This window comes from Cetorhinus maximus, chromosome 22 (assembly GCF_964194155.1).
Source record: "Cetorhinus maximus chromosome 22, sCetMax3.hap1.1, whole genome shotgun sequence".
NCBI lineage: Eukaryota > Metazoa > Chordata > Chondrichthyes > Lamniformes > Cetorhinidae > Cetorhinus > Cetorhinus maximus.
Genome location: NC_135900.1, coordinates 19,149,259 through 19,175,268, shown reverse-complemented (window position 1 = coordinate 19,175,268; position 26,010 = coordinate 19,149,259). Strand labels below are relative to the sequence as shown.

Below are 26,010 nucleotides of genomic sequence, written 5' to 3'. Positions count from 1 at the left end.
AAACTTTTTTTTTAAATCACCAGCTTCTTTTTCGACTTCATTGGACAGCATTTGCTAGTTTTCTATATCCGCATTTCTACTGTTCCTGAAAGTAGCAATACCAGTGCTAGACACCACATCCAATTAAAAATTCCAAATATGTTTTGGGGCCTTAGCACTGTGCAGCAAGGCATGCTCTTGATCTGCCTTTGATTACAAAACTATATTAGCAGGCCCTCAAATGGCAATAACATGTCTTTAATAACCATTAAAATAAGGTTTAATTATAATTGGCGTTTTCAAAATAACCACTTACCATCTTGCTGTTTAACCAGACCCTGCTGAATATACCGAATATAAGTGAAGAAGTTGCACACAGACATAATCTAGAGGACAAGACAGAAAAAGTACAACATTTTTTCGTTTCTACCAGAATTGTAGTAATTTTTATCTGGTTTACAGTATTTTCTGAAATACACTGTTGGTCTATAAATATAAAGAAGGTGCATCATTCCTTACCCTGTATCTACAAAATGGTGAAACATAGTAGTAGCTACTGGAATCTCCCAATTTAATTCGGTGCTTACAAGTTTTAGTTTGGCCACTAAGGGCACACTTTCTGTGGGGGTAAAAATACAGTAGAATAAGAAAGTTGATGAGGCACATTTGTATCATATTATGCAATATATTTCAAAATTTAATAACTGATTATCAAATATACACTTCAATGAAATTATGGCACAGGAAACAATATGTTTAACAAAAGTCAGAGAATGGATAAACATATTTAAATATCATACCAGAACTGGAAACTTAGGAAGATGTCTCACTTTTCAGATTTCCCTACTATTCCAACAGTGAGGAATGCTTGCTTTGAAAGAACAAATGGAGTGTTTGCCTTAATTAGTGATTCAAGGCATTCATTGATCAAAATGCTTAAGTATTTGAATCTTGGTGCATATGAATTTGATAGCATTTGGGTCCTGACACCAATTCCTTAATTTGTTTATTTTGTTCATTCTCAGCTTATGGGCATCACTAGAAAGGCCAAAATGTATTGTCCAATCCCAGTTGCCCTTGAGGTGGTGTTAGTGAGCTGCCTTCTTGCACCACTGCAGTCCATGGTGAAGATACTCCCACAAAGCTTTTAGGTAGGGAGTTCCAAGATTTTGACCAAGTGACTTTAAAGAAATTGTGATATATGTCCAAGTCTGGATGGTGTATAGTTTGGAGTTGAACCTGGAGGTGATGGTGTTCCCATGCACCTGCTGCCTGTGTCCTTACAGATGGATTAATTTACCAGTTTTCTGATCACCAAGCTTCCTATAATGGGGTTCACACTCCCTTTGGTTTCCTCTGCCCTTACCTTTTCAATCTTCTGTGAAAAAAGAGGATATTTCACCCTAAGTAAAAATCCAGGTATGTCCCTGCAAATGAGAGGGGAAAGGAATCTTTCACCTCTATAAAAGCGTGGTATAGCATTTTTTTTAAATCATTCTCGGCACGTGGGCATTGCTGGCAAGCCCATCATTATTGCCCATCCCTAGTTCCTCAAGGAGGTGATGATGGGCTGCTTTCTTGAACCACTTAGTTGATACAACTTAGTGGCTTACTAAGCCACTTCAGCAGGCAATGAAAGTCAACCACATTGGTTTGGAACTGGAGTTAAGCCAGGCCAGGTAAGGATAGCAGTTTTCAATCCTTAAGATATTAACAAACCAGCTGAGTTTCCACAAAAATTCAATAGCTTCATGTTTGTCTTTTTACTGACACCAGGTTTTCATTTCCAGACTTCTTTTAAAACAAATTCACATTCTCAAACCATCACGGAGCCAACTTGCTAATCCAATAATATAATTACTACACTATCTACCCATTCTAATGATGCTTTTCTAGTGTCTTGACAAAATGGTTCTCTGTTCCTTGTTTTTTTCTTATGCCTTGTTTTGGAAATATGGCAGAATTTTTTGAATTGGTACATTCCAAGTAATTTTAATATGCCACAGCTATAGCAGTTAGATTTTCAGAATAGTGGAGTATATGATCTTCATGCTACAACAGCATAAGGTATTAGAAGATATTTTGCGGAATCTTCATTCTGGTTACCCAGTGACTCCGCTTCAAAAAGAAATGCATTTATTTTTATGGTACTTAAGTAACTCATTGATTTATTATAATATTTATTTGTATAGCATAAATCTAATACAAATATCAAAATTTCTAATAAAAGATGGATGGATTCTGTCAATAGGTTACAAACATAACATTTTAATGTAACAAATCTGAAGCACAAGTGCCTGAATAAAGTCATTGAGCACTACAGAACAGAAAAAGGCCCTTCGGCCCATCGAGTCCGCACCAGTCAAACAAGTACCCAACTATTCTAATCCCATTTTCCAGCACTAGGCCCATAGCCTAGTATGCCATGGCATCACAAGTGCACATCCAAATACTTCTTAAATGTTATGACGGTTTCTGCCTATACCACCCTTTCAGGCAGTGAGTTCCAGATTCCCACCACCCTCTGGGTGAAAAAATTCTTCCTCACATCCCTTCTAAGCCTTCTTCCCCTTGCTTTAAATCTATGCCCCCTGGTTATTGATCCCTCCACCAAGGGGAAAAGTTCCTTCCTGTCTAACCTATCTATGCCCCTCATAATTTTATACATCTCAATCATGACCCCTCTCAATCTCCTCTGCTCCAAGGAAAATAACCCCAGTCTATCCAATCTACCCTCATAACTAAAACTCTCCAGCCCAGGCAACATCCTGGTAAATCTTCTCTGCACTCTCTCTAGTGCAATCACAACCTTCCTATAATGCGGATTCCAGAACTGTACGCAATACTCTAGTTGTGGCCTAACCAGCGTTTTCTACAGTTCCAGCATAACCTCCCTGCTCTTATATTCTATGCCTCAGCTAATAAAGGCAAGTATCCCATATGCCTTCTTAACCACCTTATCTACCTGTCCCGCTTCAGGGACCGGTGGACATGCACACCAAGGCCCCTCTGATCCTCGGTACTTCCCAGGGTCCTACCATTCATCGTGTATTCCCGTGCCTTGTTTGTCCTGCCCAAGTGCATCACCTCACACTTATCCGGATTAAATTCCATTGGGCCACTGATCAGCCCATCTGACCAGCCTGTCTATATCCTCCTGTAATTTAAGGCTATCCTCCTCACTATTTACCACCCCATCAATTTTCGTGTCATCTGCGAACTTACTGATCAACCCTCCTACATTCAAGCCTAAATCGTTTATTTATACCACAAACAGCAAGGGACCCAACACCGATCCCTGTGGAACCCCTCTGGACACAGGCATCCAGTCACAAAAACACCCTTCAACCATTACCCTCTGCTTCCTGCCGCTCAGCCAATTCTGGATCCAATTTGCCAAATTGCCTTGGATCCCATGGGCTCTTACCTTTGTTATCAGTCTCCCATGCGGGGCCTTCTCAAAAGCCTTGCTGAAGTCCAAGTAGACTACGTCAAATGCATTGCCCTCATCTACACACCTGGTCACCTCTTCGAAAAATTCAATCATATTGGTCAGACATGACCTCCTCTTAACAAAATCATGCTGACTGTCCTCGATTAATCCCTGCCTCTCCAAGTGTAAATTAATTCTGTCCTCTCCTCTGGACAGAGAGGTATTGAAAATTATTGCCAACGCCCTATCTCCTCCCTTGCCTCACTCAACAGCCTGGGATACATTTCATCCGGACCTGGAGATTTATCTACCTTTAAACCTGCCACACCACTTAGAGCCTCCTCCCTTTCTATGCTAATTTCTTTAATTATATCACAGTCCTTCTGCCTGATTTCCATACCCACATCATCCCTCTCACTTGTGGACACTGATACAAAGTATTCATTTAGAACCCTACCTACGTCTTCTAGCTCCACACACAAATTACCACTATGGTCCTTAATGGGCCCTACTCTTTCCCTAGTTATCCTCTTACTCTTAATGTACTTGTAAAATAACTTTGGGTTTTCCTTTATTTTACCTGTCAATGTTTTTTCATGTCTCCTTTCAGCTCTCCTAAATTCCTTTTTAAGTTCCCCCCTACACATTCTATACTCCTGTAGGGCTTCTGCTGTTTTGAGCCCTCGGTATCTGCCATAAGCCTCCCTTTCTCTCTTTATCCAATCCTGTATATCCCTCGACATCAAGGGTTCCCTGGATTTGTTGGTCCCATCCTTTGTCTTTACTGGAATATGTTGGCCCTGTTCTCTCCCTATTTCCTTCTTGAATGAGCCCCACTCTGACACAGATTTACCTAAAAGTAGCTGCTCCCAGTCCACCTCGGCCAAATCATATCCGATCTTATTAAAATCGGCCTTCCCCCAATTTAGAACTCTGATTTCTGGCCCATCCTTGTCCTTTTCCATAAGAACCTTGAATCTATCTGCAAAATGTTCCCCCACTGATACCTCTACCACTTGCCCGGCTTCATTCCCTAAAATTAAGCCCAGGACTGCCCCCTCTCTTGTAGGACCTTCTACGTATTGGCTTAAAAGCTCTCCTGGATGCATTTTAAGAATTCCACTCCCTCTAAACCTATCACACTATGGCTAACCTAGTTAATGTAGGGGAAGTTGAAACCCCCCACTATTACTACCCTATTATTTTTATACTTATCTGGAATTTGCCTACATATCTGCTCTTCTATTTCTCTCTGACTGTTTGGGGGCCTATAGTACACTCCCAGCAATGTGATTGCTCCTTTTTTGTTTTTAAGTTCTACCCAAATGGCTTCATTTGAGGAGCCTAAGATGTCATCCCTCCTTACTACTGTAATTGATACCTTGATCAATATTGCAATACCCCCTCCTCTTTTACCTCCTTCCCTGTCTCGCCTGAAGACCCTATATCCTGGAATATTGAGTTGCCAATCCTGCCCCTCTCTTAACCATGTCTCTGTGACAGCAATGACATTATACTTCCATATATTAATTTGTGTCCTCAACTCATCTGCCTTATTCATCAGGCTTCTTGCATTAAAATACCATCCAACCTTGACAAACTCCCTTGTGCCTTAACTGGCCTATAATTTCTATGCGTTCCAGACTCACCTGCTCTCTCTTCTAATTTTAGCTGTGCATCTCCCCCTGCTGAACCTCCTCTCAGGATCCCACTCCCCTGCCAAGTTAGTTTAAACCCTCCCCAACAGCACTAGCAAACCTCCCCGCAAGGGTGCTGGTCCCATTCCTGTTCAGGTCCCACCGCCCCCAGAAATGGTCCCAATGTCCCAGAAATCTAAAGTCCTCCCTCCTGCACCATCTCTCCAGCCACGCATCCATCTGGACTAACCTCCTATTTCTATACTCACTAGCGCATGCCACCAGAAGTAATCCAGAGATTACTACCTTTGAGGTCCTGTTTTTTTAATGTTTCCTAGCTCCCTAACTTCTGCTTGCAAGACCTCATCCCTCTTTCTGCTTACGTCATTGGTAACAATATGTACCACGATCTCTGTCTGTTTGCCCTCCCCCTTTAGAATGCCCTGCAGGCGTTCAGTGGCATCCTTGACCCTGGCCAAGGGAGGCAACATACCATCCTGGAGTCACATCTACAGCTGCAGAAACTCCTGCCTGTTCCCCTATTGAGTCTCTGATAGTATATAATCTGATACCCAACTTCAGGCAACAAATATCTTGATTTTTTTTTGTGTACTATTGCATTTTTGTAAGGAAAGAGGTTGCATTCAAAACACAACTTTTCTGGTAGTTTTTTTGTGTGATACAGTTGATAATTAGTAATTAAGTTAGTGAACTGGGAAAAAATACTCAAGAATGCTGCCTCCTGTAAAACTGACAAATGGTCTGTACCCCTGTGCATTTCACCAATTCAAATAGGCATTATATGGAAATGTTCTCCTAAAGAAAGAACTTTTAACATGTCCTTGAGGTATCACAAAATCTTTCACATTTAGTTCATTGCTTTTTGATGTGAAATCACTGGGTAAGCAGAAGATCCCTTAAAATACCTTCCCTTATGCTGCTACGGCACAGATAATTTTCTTCATTATTCCTATAATCTAACTGATTTAGTTCTGCATGGAAGAAATTAAAAAGGAAAAATGTGTCACTTCCACAAAGGAAATCAGTCAGGATACAAAATGATCTTAAGGAACTGTAAGATGCACAGAGCCATTTGGCATCAAAGATTTTTGATTCAAGCTATCAAATGGTTTCAATAATGGGCAGTTTCAAGATTTTAAGGGTTAATGTCCAAAAGGTCCAGCATCTTTGTTTTTTTTTAAAAGCTTTGACAAAAAAAAATTGTTGCTGCTGGAACAAAAATTAATGAGACAGCAATGGCTTGCTAAACCATTTCAGAAGACAGGTTAAGAATCAACCAGCTCGGTGTAGGACTCAGGTCACACATAGGCAAAACTGGGTAAGGATGACAGGTTTCAGTTGCTAGAGGATATTAGTGAGTCAGCTATGTTTTTACACTCCAACAATTCATGGTCATTATCACTGATGTCAATTTTTTTATTTCCAGATTTCAAGCTACTTTACCTGTTGAATAGAATAAACTGCAGGTGAATCACTTTATTAAACAGGCATCATAAAGGGCATGAAGTTCTCAAAAAGGACAATGCATCCTTATTGAATTCATAGAATCACAGAATTGTTATGGCGCAGGAGGCAGCCATTCGGCCCATCATGTCTGCACTGGCTCTCCAACTATGCATTGTGACTTATTGCCATTCACCTACCTTTCCCCCATACCATTGCACATTATTTGAATAGAAACAATCATCTAATGCTCTCCTGAATGCCTTGATTGAAACTGCCTCTACCAAACTTTCAGGCAGTGCATTCCAGACTCGAACCACTCGTTGTGTGAAAAGTTTTTTTTCTCACAACACATTTGCTTCTTTTGCAAATCACATTAAATCTGTGCCCTCTTGTTCTTGATCCTTTTATGAGCAGGAACAGTTTCTCCCTATCTACTCTATCCAGCCCCTTTGTGATTTTGAACACCTCTATCAAATCTTCTCTTAGCCTTCTCCTCTCGAAGGAGAACAGTCCCAACCTCTCAGTAAATTACTGTTATTCATATGAACCCAGTAAGAGGTAGCAACTTTGCAACTGTTGGCAACAGAACAGAGTCTGTCCTATCCTCACCCAATGTCCAGCATGTGCACTTTCCAGAAGGAGGAACTGAATATTAGCCAAAAGAGCGAACCCAAGGTAACTTTTTCCCGAATGAGGGGAACTGATCCCACATCTATCTGGCATCAGCTAACCTGAGCCCAAATTTTCATTAGCTTCTACTGTACTCAAAAAGTTTTAGACATACATTACTAAAATGTTTGTACTACCCTTAAAACATAATATAGGTTTCTCAATACAGGTTTATTTTCTCAATGATTCAGCACACTCAATAACAAATCAATGAGTGAATATAGGACAAATCAGTGAACCCAGTTCAATATGCCTTGGTGAGAAAGTTTTTTTAAAAAACAAAACTGGGTTTTAAGCTACGACTTTAAATAATATTGAAGTGCCAATCTTGCCTATGGATTCACAACTTCCAGCTCTGTTAATCTAGCTATCCAGTAGCCTCATTAATAAGCCTTGTAGGTTACCTGAAAATAATTGTTCATAATAAAGCACAAATTTCTGTGCCAATGTTTTATTACTAAAGTAAACCCTAGAGAGGTAGTAAAAATCAATTTTGGTTTTCTTAAGAATCAGTTGCTCTCAAGAAAAATTCTATATCAAGTTCACTGCTGTATATGCAAAGTACAAAAGATAACTTACGTTACAATTTCAGCTCTCCATCCACTATATAGACAAGTTATGAAAAAACATCAGGATGCAAAACAAGGAAAAGAAAAGCAGCTTCAGCAAAACATAAAATGAAAAGCAAGAATAAAGATGAGTTTTGTGTGTTTCATGCAAAATAAATTTTATAAGCTTTTTATTTTTTTACAACTACTCTCATCACAAAGTGGACAGATTTAATAGTTTACTCATGTTAGGTAGCAACAGGTTTTCGAAAATATGATCACTGTTAATTTTTGCTAGAATAAAAACAGTCATAGCCATTCTTTTAAAGTTTTACCCCTATATAAATAGGAACTGTCATAATTGTAGAGAGCATAAAATGCCACCAACCCTTTGAAAACTTGGTATCACAATATCACAGCATTGTTAAGTGCAGAAGATGACCATTAGACCCATTGAGTCTGCACTGGCTCTCGAAGAGCACTCCACCTAGTCCCACTCCCCTGCCTTATCCCTGTCACCTTACACATTCTCTCTTTTCAGGTAGCAATCCAATTCCCTTTTGAATACCTCATTCGAACTTGCCTCCACCATCCTTTCAGGAAGTCTGTTCCAGACTCCAGCCACCCTCTGGGTGAAAATAATTTTCATCACATCACATTTATTCTTTTTGCCAATTATTTGAATCCATGCCCTCTAGTTCTTGATGCTGTCTTGAGTGGCAACAGTTTCTCACTATTTACCCTGTCCATACCCCTCAGGATCTTGAATACCTCTATCAAGTCTCCTCCCAACCTTCTTTTCTCCAAGGAAAACAGTCCCACCCTCACCAATCTATCCTTATAGGTACAGTTTTTCATTCCAGCAGTCATTCTTGTGAATCTCCTCTGTATTCTCTCTAATGCCTTCACATCCTTCCTCAAGTATGGCGCCCAGAACTGGACGCAGTACTGCAGGTGAGGCCTACCTACGTCTTATACAAGTTCAACATGACTTCCTTACTCTTGTACTCAATGCCCCTATTAATAAAGCCTAAGGTACTATATGCTTTATTAACTGCGCTCTCAACATGCCCTGCCATCTTTAATGACCAATGCACGTACACCCCAAGGTGTCTCTGTTCTTGCAACTCTTTTAGAGGCTCTCCCTTTATTTTATACTGTCTCACCATATCTTTCCTTCCAAAATGAATCACCTCACACTTCTCTGAATTGAACTTCATCTGCCACTTGTCTGCCCAAGCCACCAACATATCTATGTCCTTTTGAAGTTCAAGACTGTCCCCATCACAGTTGACAACATTTCCAATCTTCGTATCATCTGCAAATTTTGAAATCACGCCCTGCACACCACAGTCTAGGACATTAATATATTTGAGGAAGAGCAACACTGACCCCGAGGAACTCCACTACAAACCTTCCTCCAATCTGAAAAACAACCATTTACCACCACTCTGTGTCCTGTCAGTCAGCCAATTTCTTATCTAGGTGCCTGCTTTCCCTTTTATACCATGACCTAGAATTTTGCTCACAAGTTTGTTGTGTGGCACTGTATCAAACGCCTTTTAAGAACATAAGAACTAGGAGCAGGAGTAGGCAATTCAGCCCCTCGAGCCTGCCCCGCCATTCAATATGATCATGGCTGATCTAATTTCGGCCTCAACTCCAATTTCCCGCCCTCTCCCCATAACCTTTCAATCCATTATTAATAAAAAATCTGTCTATCTCCTCCTTAAATTTATTCAGTGTCCAGGCATCCACTGAGCTCTCAGGTAGTGAATTCCACAGTTTCATGACCTTTTGAGAAAAGTAATTCCTCCTCATGTCCTTTTGAAGTTCAAGACTGTCCCCATCACAGTTGACAACATTTCCAATCTTTGTATCATCTGCAAATTTTGAAATCACGCCCTGCACACCACAGTCTAGGACATTAATATATTTAAATCTGATTTAAATCTACCACCCCTTAGCCTAAAACTATGGCCTCTCGTCTAGAATGCCTCACAAGGGGAAACATCCACTCCATGTCTACTTTGGGTATCCCCTTTAGCACCTTATATACCTCAAATAGATCTCCCCTCATCCTTCTAAATTCTAGCGAGCTTAGGCCTAAACTGCTCAATCTCTCCTCATAAGACAAGCCCCACATCTCTGGAATCAATCTAGTGAACCTCCTCTGAACCACCTCCAATGCAACTACATCCTTCCTCAAGAAAGGGGACCAAAACTGTGCACAGTACTCCAGGTGCAGTCTCACCAATGCATTGTACAGTTGCAACAATACTTCCCTATTTTTATACTCTATCCCTTTAACAATAAATGCCAAAATTCCATTTGCCTTCCTTATTATCTGCTGTACCTGCATACTAGCTTTCAGCAATTCATGCACGAGGACAGCCAGATCCCTCTGCACTGAAGCATTCTGAACTTTCTCTCCATTTAAATAAGAAGTCATCTTTTTATTCTTCTAACCAAAATGGATAGCTTCACACTTATCCATGTTAAACTCCATCTGCCAAATTTTGGCCCATTCACCTAACCTGTCAATATCCATTTGTAAATTTCCTATTTCTTCATTGCAACTTACTTTCCCACCTATTTTGGTGTCATCTGAAAATTTAGCTACAGTGCTTTCTATCCCTGAATCCAAGTCATTAATATAGATTGTAAATAGTTGGGGCCCAAGGACCGAGCCCTGTGGCACCCCACTAGTTACAGCTTGCCATCCAGAAAAGGACCCATTTATCTTGACTCTCTGCTTTCTGTTGGTTAGCCAATCCTCTATCCAAGCTAATAATCACCTAACTCCGTGTGATCTTATCCTGTGTATTAATCTTTTATGCGGCACCTTATCAAAGGCCTTCTGGAAGTCCAGATAAACTACATCTACAGGATCCACATATCCACTTTGCTTGTCACATCTTCAAAGAAATCTAGCAAATTAGTCAAACACAAGTTACTCTTCATAAAACCATGCTGACTCTGATGGATTGCATTTTGACTTTCCAAATGCCCCATTATTACTTCCTTAAAAACTGATTTCCAACAATTTCCCAACGACAGACGTTAAGCTACCTGGTCTATAGTTTCCTACTTTCTGCACCCCGCCCCTTCCTTTTTGAATAAGGGCGTTATATTAGCATTTTTCCAATCCACTGGAACCTTTCCAGAATCCAGGGAATTTTGGAATATTATTACCAATGCATCCACTATCTCTGCTGCCACTTCCTTTAAGACCCTGGGATGTAGGCCATCAGGTCCTGGGGACTTGTCACCCTTTAATCCCAATAGTTTGCTCAGCACTTTTTCTCTAGTGATGGTGATTGTTCTAAGTTCCTCCTTCTCTATACCCTCTGCACTACCTGTTACTATTGGGGTGGTACCAGTGTCCTCCACCGTAAAAACTGAGGCAAAATATTGATTATTGGTTCCCCACTACTAACTCCCCAGTCTCATCCTCCAAGAGACCAACATTCACTTTAGCTGCTCTCTTTCCTTTTATATACCTGTAGAAGCTTTTGCTATCAGTTTTCACATTTTGCGCTAGTTTTCTTTCATAATTTACCTTTGCTCTTTTTATTATTTTTTTGCTAACCCTTTGTTGAGCTTTAAAAGTTTCCCAATCTTCCAGCCTGCCACTGACCTTTGCAATTTGGTGTGCCTTAGTTTTTGCCTTTATGTTATCTTTAACTTCCTTGCTTAGCCATGGATACTTTTTCCCCCTCTTACCATTTTTCTTCCTCCTTGGAATATATTTCACTTGGGAGGAATTGAATATCTCCTTAAATATCTGCCACTGTTCATCAACTGTTCTACCTTGTAGTCTTCCTTCCCAGTCCACTAGGGCCAAATCTGCCCTCATGCCTATGTAGTTACCTTTGTTTAACTCCAGAACACTAGTGTGGGACTCAAGTTTCTTGCTCTCAAACTTGAAATTCTAGCATGCTATTAATACTCTTCTCTAGAGGATCCTTTACTATGAGATCATTAATTAATCCCATCACATTACACAAAACCAAATCCAGAATTGCCAGCTCCTGGTTGGTTCCACAACATATTGCTCCAAGAAACAATCTCTAATACACTCTATAAACTCTCCCTCGAGGCTACCCTTGCCAATTTGATTAGTCCAGTCTATATGCATATTAAAATCACCCATGATTATTGCCGTGCCTTTCTTACATGCTCCCAGTGTTTCTTGGTTTATACTGTGCCCTCCTGCTGAACTACTGTTTGGGGACCTATAGATTACTCCTACCAGAGACTTCTTTCCCTTGCCATTTCTTATTTCTACCCAGACTGACTCTACGTTTTGCTCCCCAGTGCTTATATCATTCCTCACTATAGCACTGATCTCTTCCTTTACTAACAAAGCTACACCACCTCCTTTTCCTTCCTGCCTATCCTTCCGAAACACTGAGTACCCTTGGATATTCAACTCCCAAACCTGTTCTCCCTGTAACCACGTCTCAGTAATCGCCACCAAATCATACCTACTTATCTCTATTTGCGCTGTTAACTCATTAGTTTTATTCTGAATGCTACGCACATTCAGATACAAAGCCTTTAACAAAAACAGAATTACCTGGAAAAACTCAGCAGGTCTGGCAGCATCGGCGGAGAAGAAAAGAGTTGACGTTTCGAGTCCTCATGATCCTTCAGCAGAACTGAGTAAAGTTAGGAGAGGGGTGAAATATAAGCTGGTTTAAGGTTGATGGGGGGGGGGGGAAGAAGAGAAGTTGGGGGGTGGGGGTGGTTGTAGGGACAAGCAAGCAGTGATTCACTGCTTCACTGCTTGTTTGTCTCTACAACCACCCACCCTCCCACCACCCCCCAACTTCTCTCCCTCCCCACCCCCCCACCACCTTAAACCAGCTTATATTTCACCCTTCTCCTAACTTTACTCAGTTCTGCTGAAGGGTCATGAGGACTCGAAACGTCAACTCTTTTCTTCTCCGCCGATGCTGCCAGGCCTGCTGAGTTTTTCCAGGTAATTTTGTTTTTGTTTTGGATTTCCAGCATCCGCAGTAGTTTTTTGTTTTTACAAAGCCTTTAAGTTTGCCCTACTGTCAACGTTCCCTACTCTTATGATTCTTTGGTGCAATATGGCATTCACACACACTGTCCCTTCCTTTCATTTTTTGGTAACAATCAGCCTTGTCACTAACCTGCACTCTTACCCACTCCTTAAACTTTGATTTTTTATACTTCCATGCAACTGAATCCTCCCCCCAACTATTTAGTTTAAAGCACTATCTACAACCCTAGTTATGCGATTCGCCAGGATACTGGTCCCAGCATGATTCAAGTGGAGCCCGTCCAAATGGAATAGCTCCCTCTTTCCCCAGTACTGGTGCCAATGTCCCATGAATTCGAACCCATTTCTCCCACACCAATCTTTGAGCCACACATTTACCTCTTTAATCTTATTGACCCTGCGCCAATTAGCTTGTGGCTCAGGTAGTAATTCGGAGATTACTACCTTTTTGGTTCTGCTTTTTAATTTAGCCCCTAGCTGCTCGTATTCCCTCAGCAGAACCTCTTTCCTAGGTCTACCTATATCGTTGGTACCTATGTGGACCACGGCAACTGGATCTTTCTCCTCCTACTCCAAGTTCCTCTGCAGCCCATATGAGATATCCTTAACCCTAGCGCCAGGTAGGCAACACAGCCTTCGGGGCTCTTGAACCTGGCTACAGAGAGCAGTATCTATTCCCCTAACTATACTATCCCCGATTACAACTACATTTCTCTTTTCTCCCCCCACTTGAATGGCTCCCTGTACCACGGTGCTATGGTCAGTTTGCTCATCCTCCCTACAGTCCCTGCTCTCGTACACACAGGGAACAAGAATCACAAACCTGTTGGATAAGGGCAAAGGCTGAGGCTCCTGCTGTGCTACTTCCTGGATTCCTCTACCTGCCTCACGCATAGTCACACTCTCCTGTCCCTGACCACTGGCCAAATTTAAGGTAGTTAATCTAAGGGGTGTAACTGTCTCCTGAAACACAGCGTCCAGGTAATTCTCCCCCTTCCTGATGTGTCGCAGTGTCCGAAGCTCAGACTCCAGCTCATCAAGCCGGAGTTCCTCGAGTAACCAACATTTGCTATAGATGTGGTCACTAGGAACCACAATGGGGTCCACCAGCTCCCACATCATGCAGCTACAACACATCGCTTGGCCCTGCATCTCTATTTTATTTAATTAGTTTTTCAATTTGTTTTTAAATTTCATACTGGTCTTTAGATCATCGATCTGTAAAATAATTATCCTATTTGCCTTTAATCTGAAAGCAAGTTAGAAGAGAGATTCAAAATGCATTTTTAAAAATTAACTGGAACTCGCTCTCTCTTCTGAGTTGAAGCTGAAGTATTAGGCCTCCGATCCTGGGCCCCAGTAGTCACCTTTAATCTGAAATCAACTTAGAACAGGTAGTTCAAACTAGCAGTTACTTACCAACCAATGAACTTACAGTTTTCCTGTGATGTCACACTTTTTTTTCACTTGGCGACAGTGACTGCAGAGGACACTCTTCCCAGACTGCTTCATGGCGACGGTGACTGCAGAGCACACTCTTCCATATATACATCAACTGCGTTTCCTTTATCGACCTTCTCTGTTACCTCCTCAAAAAACTCTAGCAAATTAGTTAAACCTGATGGTATCCTTTTCTGCTGTAATTATTCTATCATTTTAGATCACTGCTGATCTTGCCCATTCTATTTCACAGTATGGCTTGTTATGGGTTAGGTCTTACCCAGAATTGACAGCAATGGTCCTCAAGTAATAGAAATTAAATACAGTGGTAAACAAATCCTCCAATCATACTGATAGATCAGAAAGAATAGACTATAGGAAGCTTCGTAGGTAGAAGCTAGATTTCTTTAAATAATGAGTCCATACTGATAGCAAGTAACCTGACATTATTTCCATGTGGATGAAAGAGAAACAATGATAATTATTTTATTGTATGTAATCAGATAGTGAGGTTCTAAAGAGTTAGACTTTCAGACCAGCTTGGAGCCTGAGCAATATCCAAAGTTAAGACAATAATAAAGTGTCAGCCATGGCCAAGTTGCAGCATTCAAGCCTCGTTGCACTTCAGTCTACAACCTTCTCATTCCAGGATGAAGTACAAAATTAGGTTAATATTTCAGTATAGCATTGTTGGAGGTGCAGTCTTTCGGATAAGATATCTGCCATAAGCTAACCAGAGCCCAAATTTTCATTAGTTTCCACTGTACTCAACGGTTTTGGACACACATGACTAAAATTTTTGAACTACCCTTAAGACATAATATAGGTTTCTCAACACTGGTTTATTTTCTCAATGATCAGCGCACTCAATAACAAACCAATGAGTGAATAAAGGACAAATCAGTGAACCCAATTCAACATGCCTTGGTGCGAAAGTTTTTTTTTAAAAATGGTTTTTTAGCTACAACTTTAAATAATTTTGAAGTACCATTCTTGCTTATGAATTCACAACTTCCAGCCCTGTTAATCTAGATGTCCAGCAGCTTCATTACTAAGCCTCGTAGATTACCTGAAAACGATTGTTCATAATAAAACAAAATTTTCTGTGCAAATATTTTGTTTACTACCTCTCTAGGGTTTACTTCAGTGGCAAAGTCAATTTTGGTTTTCTAGAGGATCAGTTGATCGAGAAAGATTCAATATCACTGTATACGTACGCAAAGTGCAAAAAACTTATGTTACAATTTCAGCTCTCCATCCACTATACAGAGAAGTGATTACTTAAACAGTTTATCTGGTCATTATTACATTGCGGTTTGTGGGACTTGCTCTATATAAATTGGCTGCCGGGTTTCCTACATCAAAAAAGTGCCCACACTTCAAAAGTTCTTCAATAACTGTAAAGCACTTTATCTTTCATAAACTAAAATCTTAAGGTATAAATCCAAGTCTTTCTTTATTCTTTATAAAGTTCATCAAAAGCAAGCACATTATTCCAGGATATTTCTTCAGAAAAAGTCACATATATTTCCTCTAGTTGAATCTGCCTCCACACACACTCAGGCAGTGAATTCCAGGTCCGAATCACTCACTGCATAAAAAAGATTTTCATATCACCATTGCTCTTTTTGCAAATCACCTCAAGATCAGTGTCCTCTGGTTCTTAAGCCTCAACGCCAATGGGAACAGTTTCTCCCCATCTAATCTGTCCAGACACCTCATGATTTTGAATACCTCTATCAAATCTCCTCTCAACCTCTTCTCCAAGGAGAACAGTCCCAGCTTCTCCATCTATGGAACTATTCTCATGAATCTTATCTGCACCCTCTCTAATGCCGTCATATCCTTCCTAACATGTGAAACCCAGAACTGGACACAATACTCCAATTGAGGTAAAACCAGTGAATTATACAGGTTTATTGTAACTTCTCTGCTTTTGTACTCTATCCCTCTATTTATAAGGCCCAGTATTTGTATTTGGTTTTTTAACCAACACTCTTGGTTAAAAGAGTGCTTTGCCACCAATTATTTATACATATATACCCCCGGGTCTCTCGGCTCCTACACCCACTTGAACCCTTAATATTACCTTTCCCATTCTTCCAACCAAAATGAATCATTTCATACTTCTCTGCATTAAATTTCACTTGTCCACCTATTGCACCAACCTGTCTATGCCCTCTTGAAGTTTAACGCTCTTCTCACAGCTCACAATACTTCCCAGTTTTGTGTCATCAGCAAAGTTTGAAATTGTGTCCTGTACACCAAAGTCTAGGTCATTAACATATAAAGAGCAGCAGGAGTCCTAACACCGGCCTCTGGGAACCCCACTATAAACCTTCCTCCAGTCTAATAAACACCCATTCACCACTATGTTTCCAGTCAGGTAATTTTGTATTCATGTTGGAACTGCCCTTGAATTGCACGAGCCCTAACTTCGCTTATAAATCTTGTGCAGCACTTTATCAAATGCCTTTCGGAAGTCCATGTACACCACACCAACCCACATCTACCCTCTCTTTTACCTCAAGAAACTCAAGCTAGTTAAATTGGTCTTGGTAAACTGTTGCTTGCTACTGTAACACCTAGAAATAGAGGAATGGACCACCTTGTGTCTAATTAGATGTTGAACTATTTATTGGCCTTTGTGCAATTCAGATGGCAACAGCGAGAAACTTATTTTTAGGACTGGTTTTCTAATGATCCATATAACCCTCAATCTCATTCCTAACCAGATAATCACCCACCACATTTCCAAAAACATTGGTCAAATTTTGTGATAAGAATAATGGTGAGGCTGGGTAAATCTAAGAACAACTACTATGACTAGATTTTCAATTGTCCACAGTGTTGCCAGGCAGGGGGGAGGGGTACTGCTTGAGTGGTGGTGAGGCCAGCAATCTCACACCTCCAATTAACTGGCTATTAAGCTCATTGAAAAGCTTATTAACAAACAAGAGAAGGGCAGAATGAAATTTTCAAAGAACAAAAAGAATGAATGGTCGGGGATACCTTAGTGCACAACACGTAGTCATTATTTATTGTGGCTGCTGATTAAAATCTTGAAACAAAAGGGAAAGTCAAACACAAGGTGCTCATGCACTGGCACAAAGTTGCCATCACTTGAGCAGAGCAGATTAATTACCTTATGAATGAGTGCTTGGGCACTTATCTGGACCGTGAGGCTGCTGGCCCTCTGCTATCCGGCTAGCTCTATTCTGCAAAGCAAGCCAAGCCCAGCGATGGCTGTAGTCTGCCTTTTGAAAAGTGCCCTCCAAAGCTAGTTCCCGCCTTCAGGCAGCGTTGGGCACCACTAATTGGATGCTGAACTCGCTTCTAGCCCAATTATGGCCTTTGCATATCAAAATAGTGTCACTGCAGCGAGAGGTTGGGACCCAGCAATGATCTAGGCATCAGGTTCCCAATCCTGGATTGAAAATCCGGCAGCTGGTGTCTGCACGTGTGGAAATCCAGAAGCTGCTGTCAGAGATACCCCGCTCCTCCACTGGGTGCACTGTTGCAGTCCTGGTCGATATACTCGGCCGGAAAACGAATGCAACTGCTTGAGATGCTTGACCACTAGTTCCAAATTAAAGGCGGTTGAAAATTTTGAGCTAATGCATTGAAGAGGAGTGGCGTGATTTTTAACAGCATGACAAATGATGATGGTTACCAAACCACTTTTCCAGCTCTGAAAAATATACAAGTGAGGAGTTCCTTTCCCTCAAAAGAAAATTGTTGGAGATGTTTAAAAACTTAAATTGTCTCTTTTATTTCTATTAATCCCATCTTTACTTTGCTTGCTGTACATGATTCATGTCTAATTTATATTTCCTGGTTTAGACTCTTCACAGGTCACTAAGTATTCATCAATCTGATTTCTTGAAGAGCCTCTTTCTTGCTCTGCTCAGAGGGCACCACACTGGATCAGCTGCCAGATTAGAGCTCTAAAGCCTGCAAAAAAACATTATGGGCAACAGACAACAGGGTGAACAGAAGTGCTGTTCTTTCACAACTGACAGCAAAATTCAGGTCATTATAGTATGCATTTTGGTTGGAAGCCTCAGTCAACTGATTTAACTGGGAGGAGGGGGCAACTAGTCCCTGAAGCATTGCTCTTTGGTAAAAAAAGACCAAATGGAGAAGGAACCCTTAATCCACATCCATGTTATACCACTTTGCTTTCTAATCTGAAAACGTGATGCCATTGGTTCCATTCTTTTGGGCAATGCCAAGGACACATTGGTATCCTAAAGCTAGAGGTTCCAAAACCAATTACAGCACCCCAACACTAATGGAGGGGGAGGAGAAAGAAAACAGGAAGCCATTTAGCCTGTCATCAGTTTTCAGGAAAATGCTGGAATCTCTTAAGGAAGCATTAACAATGCACTTGGAAAATCCTAGTATGATTAGGCAAAGTCAACATGCATTTTACAAAAGAGAAATAGTGTTTGACAAATTTAATTAAGAGTATTTTAAGGATGTCACTAGTAGGGTAGTTAAAGAGAAAGTAGATAATGTAATATATTTGGATTTCCAAAAGGCATTCAATAAGATGCCACACAAAAGGTCAATATGAAAGAAAAAGGACTCAAGTTGAGGGTGGTATATTAGCATGGATAGATTGGTTAACAGACAGTAAGCAAAGAACAGGGGTACACAGGGCATTTCCAAGTTGGCAAGCTGTAAATAGTGGAGTGCCACAAGGATCAGTGCTGGGGTCTCAGCAGTTTGTAATCTATGCTAATGACTTAGGCAAAGAGACCTGAAGTAATATATCCAAGTTTTCTGATGACAAAGCTAGGTGGGAATATAAGCTATGAGGAGGGCACATAGAGGCTGCAATGAGTTACAGACAGATTAAGTGAGTGGGCACAGAGTGGCAAGTGGAGTATGTGGAGAGGTTATTCACTTTGGTAGTAGGAATAGAAAAGCAGAATATTATTTTCAAAAGGCGTGAAACTTGCAAATGATGATAATGTTCAGAGGGACTTGGGTGTACTCATACAAAGAACAAAGTTAGCATGCAGGTATATCAAGCAATTGGAAAGGCATATTTGACCTTTATTGCAAGCGGCTTGGTGTAAAAGAGTAAAAAAGTCTTGCTACAATTGTAGAGGGTTTTGGTGAGATTACACTTGGGAGTATTGTGCATTGTTCTGGTCTCTATATTGAAGAGGGGGTATTCTTGCAGTGGAGGCAGTGCTGCAAAGGATGAGGGGATTGTCCTATGATGAGAGGCTGAGTAAATTGGGCCTATAGTCCCATTGAAACATACAAAATTCTGAAGGGATTTGACAGGGTGGACAGAGGTCGTTTCCCATGCCCAGGGAATCTAAAACATGGGGGCAGAGTCTCATGATAAGGGGCTGATCAATTAGGGCGGAGATGAGGAGAAATTTCTTCATTCAGTTGTGAATCTTTGGACTTCTCTATGCCAAGTTAAGTGGATGCTCCATTGTTGAATACATTTAAGGCTGAGATAGATGATTTTTGGCCTCTCAAGGAATCAAGGGACATGAGGGAGCGGTAAGGAGGTGGACTAAAGGCCGAAGGTCAGCCATGACAATGCTGTATGGCAGAGCAGGCTCGAGGGACCATATGGTCTATTCCTGTTTCTAACTCGTGTTGAAACTAAAGGTCAAGTTCGGGATACTCCTGGCCTATATAACTCAAGTTATTTCCACGGCAAACTCGAGTGACCCAGACTGCGCCTCAATTGTTCATAAATATTTCCAACTGGATTTCATCTAGAGTGGAAGATGTTGAGCAAAACTCCAAGCAGAGTCTGCATCTGTGCACAATGAATCAAGCTTCAATGCCCTGGATTAAATGGATTATCTTGAAATGGTTGACCTCCTGTACTCAGACTAAAAACAACTATGTAATGTTTTGCAACAAAGGAAGACACCAAAAACAGGCTTTTAACAACATAATCACTGGAAATATCTGTAGCATGCAACAATTTTAAAGCCATGAACTAGAACAGACCAGCTTTAAGTGGGATCTAAAGTATGTGCAGGAAATGTTACAAGAACTTGCTAAATGTACAAAGTCTGAAAAGCTATTCATCCTTGATAAAAAAAAGTGTCTCTTTAACCATGGTTAATTTTTTAGACTTACTTCATTTCATATGTAGAAAGGTTCAAATCATTTTCATGAATCGAAATTTGTTCTGCAGATTTTTAAAACTATTTCAGCTTTTTAAGAAAAAGTTCTACATGCTATGACATACATGCTACAAATGGTGCATATTAAATTAAATAGAACCCAAGATTATACAAATGTATGTAAACCAAGAGTCCAAATATACAGCCAAATACAAAGCAGCAGTAAAAAGTGGTACATTACAAAATACAATTTAGAATAATGAGTGAGGAACACGCAAATGCACCTGGGGCACCGGCACAGGAGGTTGAAATCAATTATGTAATTTTTAAAAAATCATTCTTGGGATATGGACAATGCTGACAAGGTCAGCATTTATTGTCCAATCTTAATTGCCTTTGGGAAGCTGGCAGTGGGCTGTTATCTTGAATTGTTGCAGTCAAAGTATTTGGTTTGCTCTCACAATGCTGCTGGATAGGGAGTTCCACGTATCCAGCCCAGCAACAATGAGCAAATGGTAATGTATGACCACGTGAGATTGGTATGAGACTTGGAGGGGATGATGTCTCATTCATCTACTTCCCTTGTCCTTCTAAGTGGTGGGGATCACAGGTTATGGAGATGCTGCCAATGAAGCCTTAGTGAGGTGCTATAATGCATGCTGTAGAAAGAACACACTGCAGCCAAGTACACAAATTTGTGGAGGGAGCAGATGTTTAAATTTAATGTCAAGCTATTTAAATAAGCAATGCAAATATAAAAATATTCTCATAAGCTTTGAAAACAGTGGCTTTAAAATTGCTATTGAACTTATGAATTTGAGATCAAATGTCACTTGGTCAATTGTTCATGTAATCAGCCAGTTATAATAGTCAATTCCTGCACAAAACATACTAATGCAACCTGGATACAAATCTACCAGATTAAAAATTTTACATCAGCCACATGGCATAGGTACAAACATGCCAAATGCCTTAATTTCATTGACATGACTTTCAACAAGCATTATCAAGGTTATTTTTTCAGCATTCTATGCATGCCCTTGGCTTGAGCTACTCATGACTAACACCACAGGAAACCTAATACAAAAGCAAAAAACTGTGGATGCTGGAAATCTGAAATAAAAACAACTGCAATCTGAAATGAAAACAGAAAATTCTAAAAATACTCAGTACATCAGGCAGCATCATTAGAGTGAGAAACAAGAGTTAATGGGCCGTAACTTCCGAGCTCCAGGGCAGTGTAACTGGAGATGCACTGAGGAACTCTCCTGGCCCCATAAGTTCACAGGTAAGGTTATTCATGGCAATTGTCCACGAGGTGCAAACGTCCTTTGGGCAATTGCCCTGCACTGGGAACTATCTGAAAATGCTATTTAAATCACAAATTTTTATGGGTCCAACTGTCTTATGTCAATAGTTGCCCAGAAAAAGTTAGAATTAAAACCACCTCAAGCTTCTGGTTAACTGTTGTACACATCCAAACGGAACGCCCACATGCCATAAAAAAAAGGGTGTCGCCTCCTTGTGTCCAACTCTGAAGCCCTTGAAAGAAGGCCCCGGGAACGTGCTGCCCTGCCTGAGTCGGAATGTTGGGCAAGGAAGGATCGAAAAGATTTCAAGGTAAAAAAGGAGGGTTTTGGGGCGCCAGTTTAAAGTAGAAGGAAAGTGGAGACATTTGTTTTAGAGTACAAGTAATTGTGTTTATTGTATTATTATCTTTAACGTAAGACAGTGTAATTATTATGGACTAGCCATATGAATACTGTGGCTTAAGAGCAGGTCAGAGGCTAGGAATCCTGCGACAAGTAACTCACCTTCTGGCTCCCCAAAGCCTGTCCACCACCTACAAGGCACAAGTCAGGAGTGTGATGGAATACTCCCCACTTGCCTGGATGAGTGCAACTCCCACAACACTCAAGAAGCTGGACACCATCCAGGACAAAGCAACCCGCTTGATTGGCACCACGTCCACAAACTCCCTCCACCACCGACGCAGACTAGCAGCAGTGTGTTCCATCCACAAGATGTACTGCAGGAATTCACCAAGGCTCCTTAGACAGCGCCTTCCAAACCCATGATCACTACCACCTAGAATGACAAGGGCAGCAGATAGATGGGAGCACCACCACCTGGAGGTTCTCCTCCAAGTAACTCACCATCCTGACTTGGAAATATATCGCCGTTCCTTCACTATCACTGGGTCAAAATCCTGGAACTCCCTCCCTAACAGCATTATGGATGTACCTACACCACATGGACTGCAGCGGTTCAAGAAGGCAGCTCACCATCACCTTCTCAAGGGCAACTAGGGATGGGCAATAAATGCTTGCCCAGCCAGCGAAGCCCGCATCCCATAAATGAATAAAAAAATGTCATATCTTTTGACCTTTGGTGTAGCAAAATTCTTGTGTGTAAACTGTGAATGTGTAGCTTCATTCTTTTAGTAAACATCTGGGTTTTCAGATTCAAAAAATTATTAAAAACATTAGAGATCATAACAATGCAGTTTACAAAATTGAAAGTAGTACACGTAAATCACTGTTTCACCTGAAGGAGCTTTTGAGGCCTTAGGTGATGGGGAGGGTGGGGGTAAATGGCAGGTGTTGTATCTCCTGCACTTGCATGGAAAAGGTGTCATAGGAAGAAGAGGCGCTGTTGGGGAAATTGTGGAGTGGACCAGGGTTTCAGAGAAGGTACTGTCCCTTTTGTCATTTTAATCTCTCCAGTCTTCCACCCTGTCGCAGACCTTCCAATTTATTCTATTTCCCAAGCTCTCTACCATGCCCCCCTCCCTTTCACTTTGTTTAAAATCCATTACGTCTCTAACTTTTCCCATTTCTGATGAAAGGTCACCGACTGGAAGCCTAACCTGCTGAGTATTTCCAGAATTTTCTGTTTTTAAATTGCCACAGGAAACCAGTTTATATAATTTAAAAATGAACTGATCGATAGGAATATGGTTTTGGTACCAATGACTGATCACAGGCATAGGTACAGAGTACAGGAAAGTCTTTCCATAATCCACCAATATCTAAAAAAAATAGCATCTTTGCTAATAATGAAAGCAACAATATAGGCATCTACTTTTCCTCCACAAATATTTGGCCCAGAAAATCTCACTGATTTTACTAGCTGCTTTTCTAACTCAAATTCATGTATACCTTTCCATACAGTGCTTATGTTAAATTTAAAAATAAATCAAATATTGAGAAAACATAATGAGAGGAGATGATTTTTCGTTGCAAGCTTTAAGGGATAGCACATGCTGGTTCCTTGTTTGAACAATTAAAACAATTAAATATTATGGATCAGTAAGTCCCCTCAGAACATGTACAGGAATACATACAAAACTGTCTTAAATCTCAAGACAGCAGTTTTTTTTTTAGGGTTTCTGAGACCCTAATAGTTATGGGAACACATTGGCAACAAAGTTCAGTCATGAGACGACATTAATGAAATAAAGTCAGAATAAGTTTATTAAGTTCTCAGGTAAACTATTACAATAAACTCAGGCAGTGATATAAAGTCTAAGATGAGTTTTATACTTCCTGCGTTATTCTGGGCGGGGTGTGCACGGTTACTTCGGTTCTTGCAGCTTTGGATCTTCAAGCTTCTCTCTCACTCACACCCCAACCCCCTCTCCTTGTTCCTTGTCTTGTTTTCTTAATTCCAGATTTCTCCACTGTGCAAACCTGATCGGGAGGGCCTCTTCAATCCTGGCTCTTAGCTAAATTAACTCCTCCCACTACCCAATTATCTTTAGCCCCATGGTTTGGCATGCTTTACTTAATCAACCAAGAATAGTTCATGTAGCTGTTACTAACCTTGCATAATTATGTGATGCCTTCATATTTACCACGGTACCTCGAAGCTTCTACATCCTCTGGTCACTTATAGAGAAACACACTCCTGCCTTAAGCCTACACAAGCAGGGTTTTTTGGCTTTTAGCTGCAGGAAGCTTTTAAAACTTGACATAGCTTACCAGAATCCTTCTACCTTTGCATCACTCTATGCTGTGCTCTATTTCTAAGTTTTCCCACTCTATCTTATTAGAGACTTGTCTTGATAGTAAAGTTAAATGTTAGTTTCTAACAATAGTTAGATTTTACAATTAGCATTTTGGTTAATAACCTAATAATCTCAAAACTGAACATGTTTATCCTCAAACAACTTTGAAAGCAAAAAAGTCCAAATATGCTTTTTAAAAAGCAAATCTAATTGAAATAAAGGAAGCCTCCATCTATATATGTTTTGTACCGTGTCTCATTGGGGTTAGCAATCAGAATCTGTGACTCACTGGTATAAACAATTAGAGTATTTCTAAGATCAAAACACAGGAGGTAATTTTCACAAAGCATCGAGTGATTTATGCAGTGAAGATCACTTAATAGCTAGATTGTAGATTTACCCTGAATCATTTACATAAGCAGCTTACATTCTAACTGTGGGTGCAAGTCATAGTAATAGAAAAAATAGAAAAAATGAAAAACATAACAGGAAATTTTGTAGACAGGAACCACATGCAGGCAAGATTTTTAATTGACTGCCTGTGGCATTGCACATAGGAAATCAAGACCAGGTGTAATCATTGAATGGTGGGGTTAGAAAGTGGAGGATAATTGAATCAAGCATAATTCAGTTTCCACTTTCAAGTAACAAACAAGTAACACAACTTAAAGTAACCTGGGAACCAGAGAAGTAGAGTTGGTTGGAGCATATTAGTACACTATAGGCTGAGGAGATAGGAAACAAAACTGAAGTCCACAGTTACACCATTGGCTGGAGAGTTATTACAACATGATGAGTCTATACAGGTAGTTTCATCAGAAATGCGAACATAAATGATTTTAATGGAGCTTTTGACAAAGGTAGTGTGCACATATCCAAAAATTTTAATGTATTAGAACATATAGATATTGAGGTTATATTTTAATATGCTAGAGATTGGGAACAATTCAAAACATTGATACATAATAAAGTCCGATACATCAAGAATCCACCATTGATGCAGTACAATTGATGAATTTCTTTGTATTGGTTATCCCCAAACATCTTGCACCAATACCCAGTGGTGGTGAAGTTAAACAAATACCCTGATGCAATATGTAAAGCCAAATAGTAGAAACATTGAAGGAATACAATAATTCCATTAATAATTTCATCAAGGAATTCAGATGATGCAGATTAACCCCTCTAGCTGTACTCCTGCATTCAATGAATTATTCAACACAATGAATTCTTGTCTTGCGATTTGGTTTCTGATATCAACTGCTTACAAGTAACTAAGAATGGCCATCATGCCTTGGATCTCTATCAATTATTCAAACTTAGAAAAAAAGAAGTGCACATATTTTCCCCTAATCTAATCAAAATAAGTGCAGGACTAACATTCAAAAACAAAAGCAGCACAATTCAAGTTCAACTTACTTGGGTCCTCCACACTCCAGTGCCGAAGCTTTCACAACAGGGAGAGGCTGAAATCCAACTGGTTCAATGCTAAGTGTGTTACCTTCCACAGCTTCAAGAATTGTTGAAGCCAGCTGTAGAAGAGGGAAAGATAATTTTTACAATCTCCTAAAAATCTTGTTTAACCTATGACAGCAAGTTAACATTTGTTTCATCTTGAATTTCAATATCCATATGGATTACAAGCTAAACAAACTTCTCAAAATGAACACTTCTCTCAAATTA

At 40.3% G+C, this 26,010-nt stretch overlaps 1 protein-coding gene across 11 annotated transcripts in view; it reads right to left on the bottom strand.

The window, feature by feature from the left end:
- rab3ip (RAB3A interacting protein (rabin3)) overlaps nucleotides 1–26,010 on the bottom strand; it is a 95,518-nt gene that overhangs the window by 5,686 nt on the left and 63,822 nt on the right. For all 11 annotated transcript variants that reach the window (XM_078567882.1, XM_078567874.1, XM_078567873.1 and 8 more), the window contains 3 exons: nucleotides 25,747–25,859; nucleotides 499–598; nucleotides 296–365 (listed from right to left, as the gene is read on the bottom strand). In XM_078567882.1, the coding sequence (XP_078424008.1) occupies nucleotides 296–365; nucleotides 499–598; nucleotides 25,747–25,859 (283 nt within the window). The remainder of the gene's footprint in view (nucleotides 1–295; nucleotides 366–498; nucleotides 599–25,746; nucleotides 25,860–26,010) is intronic.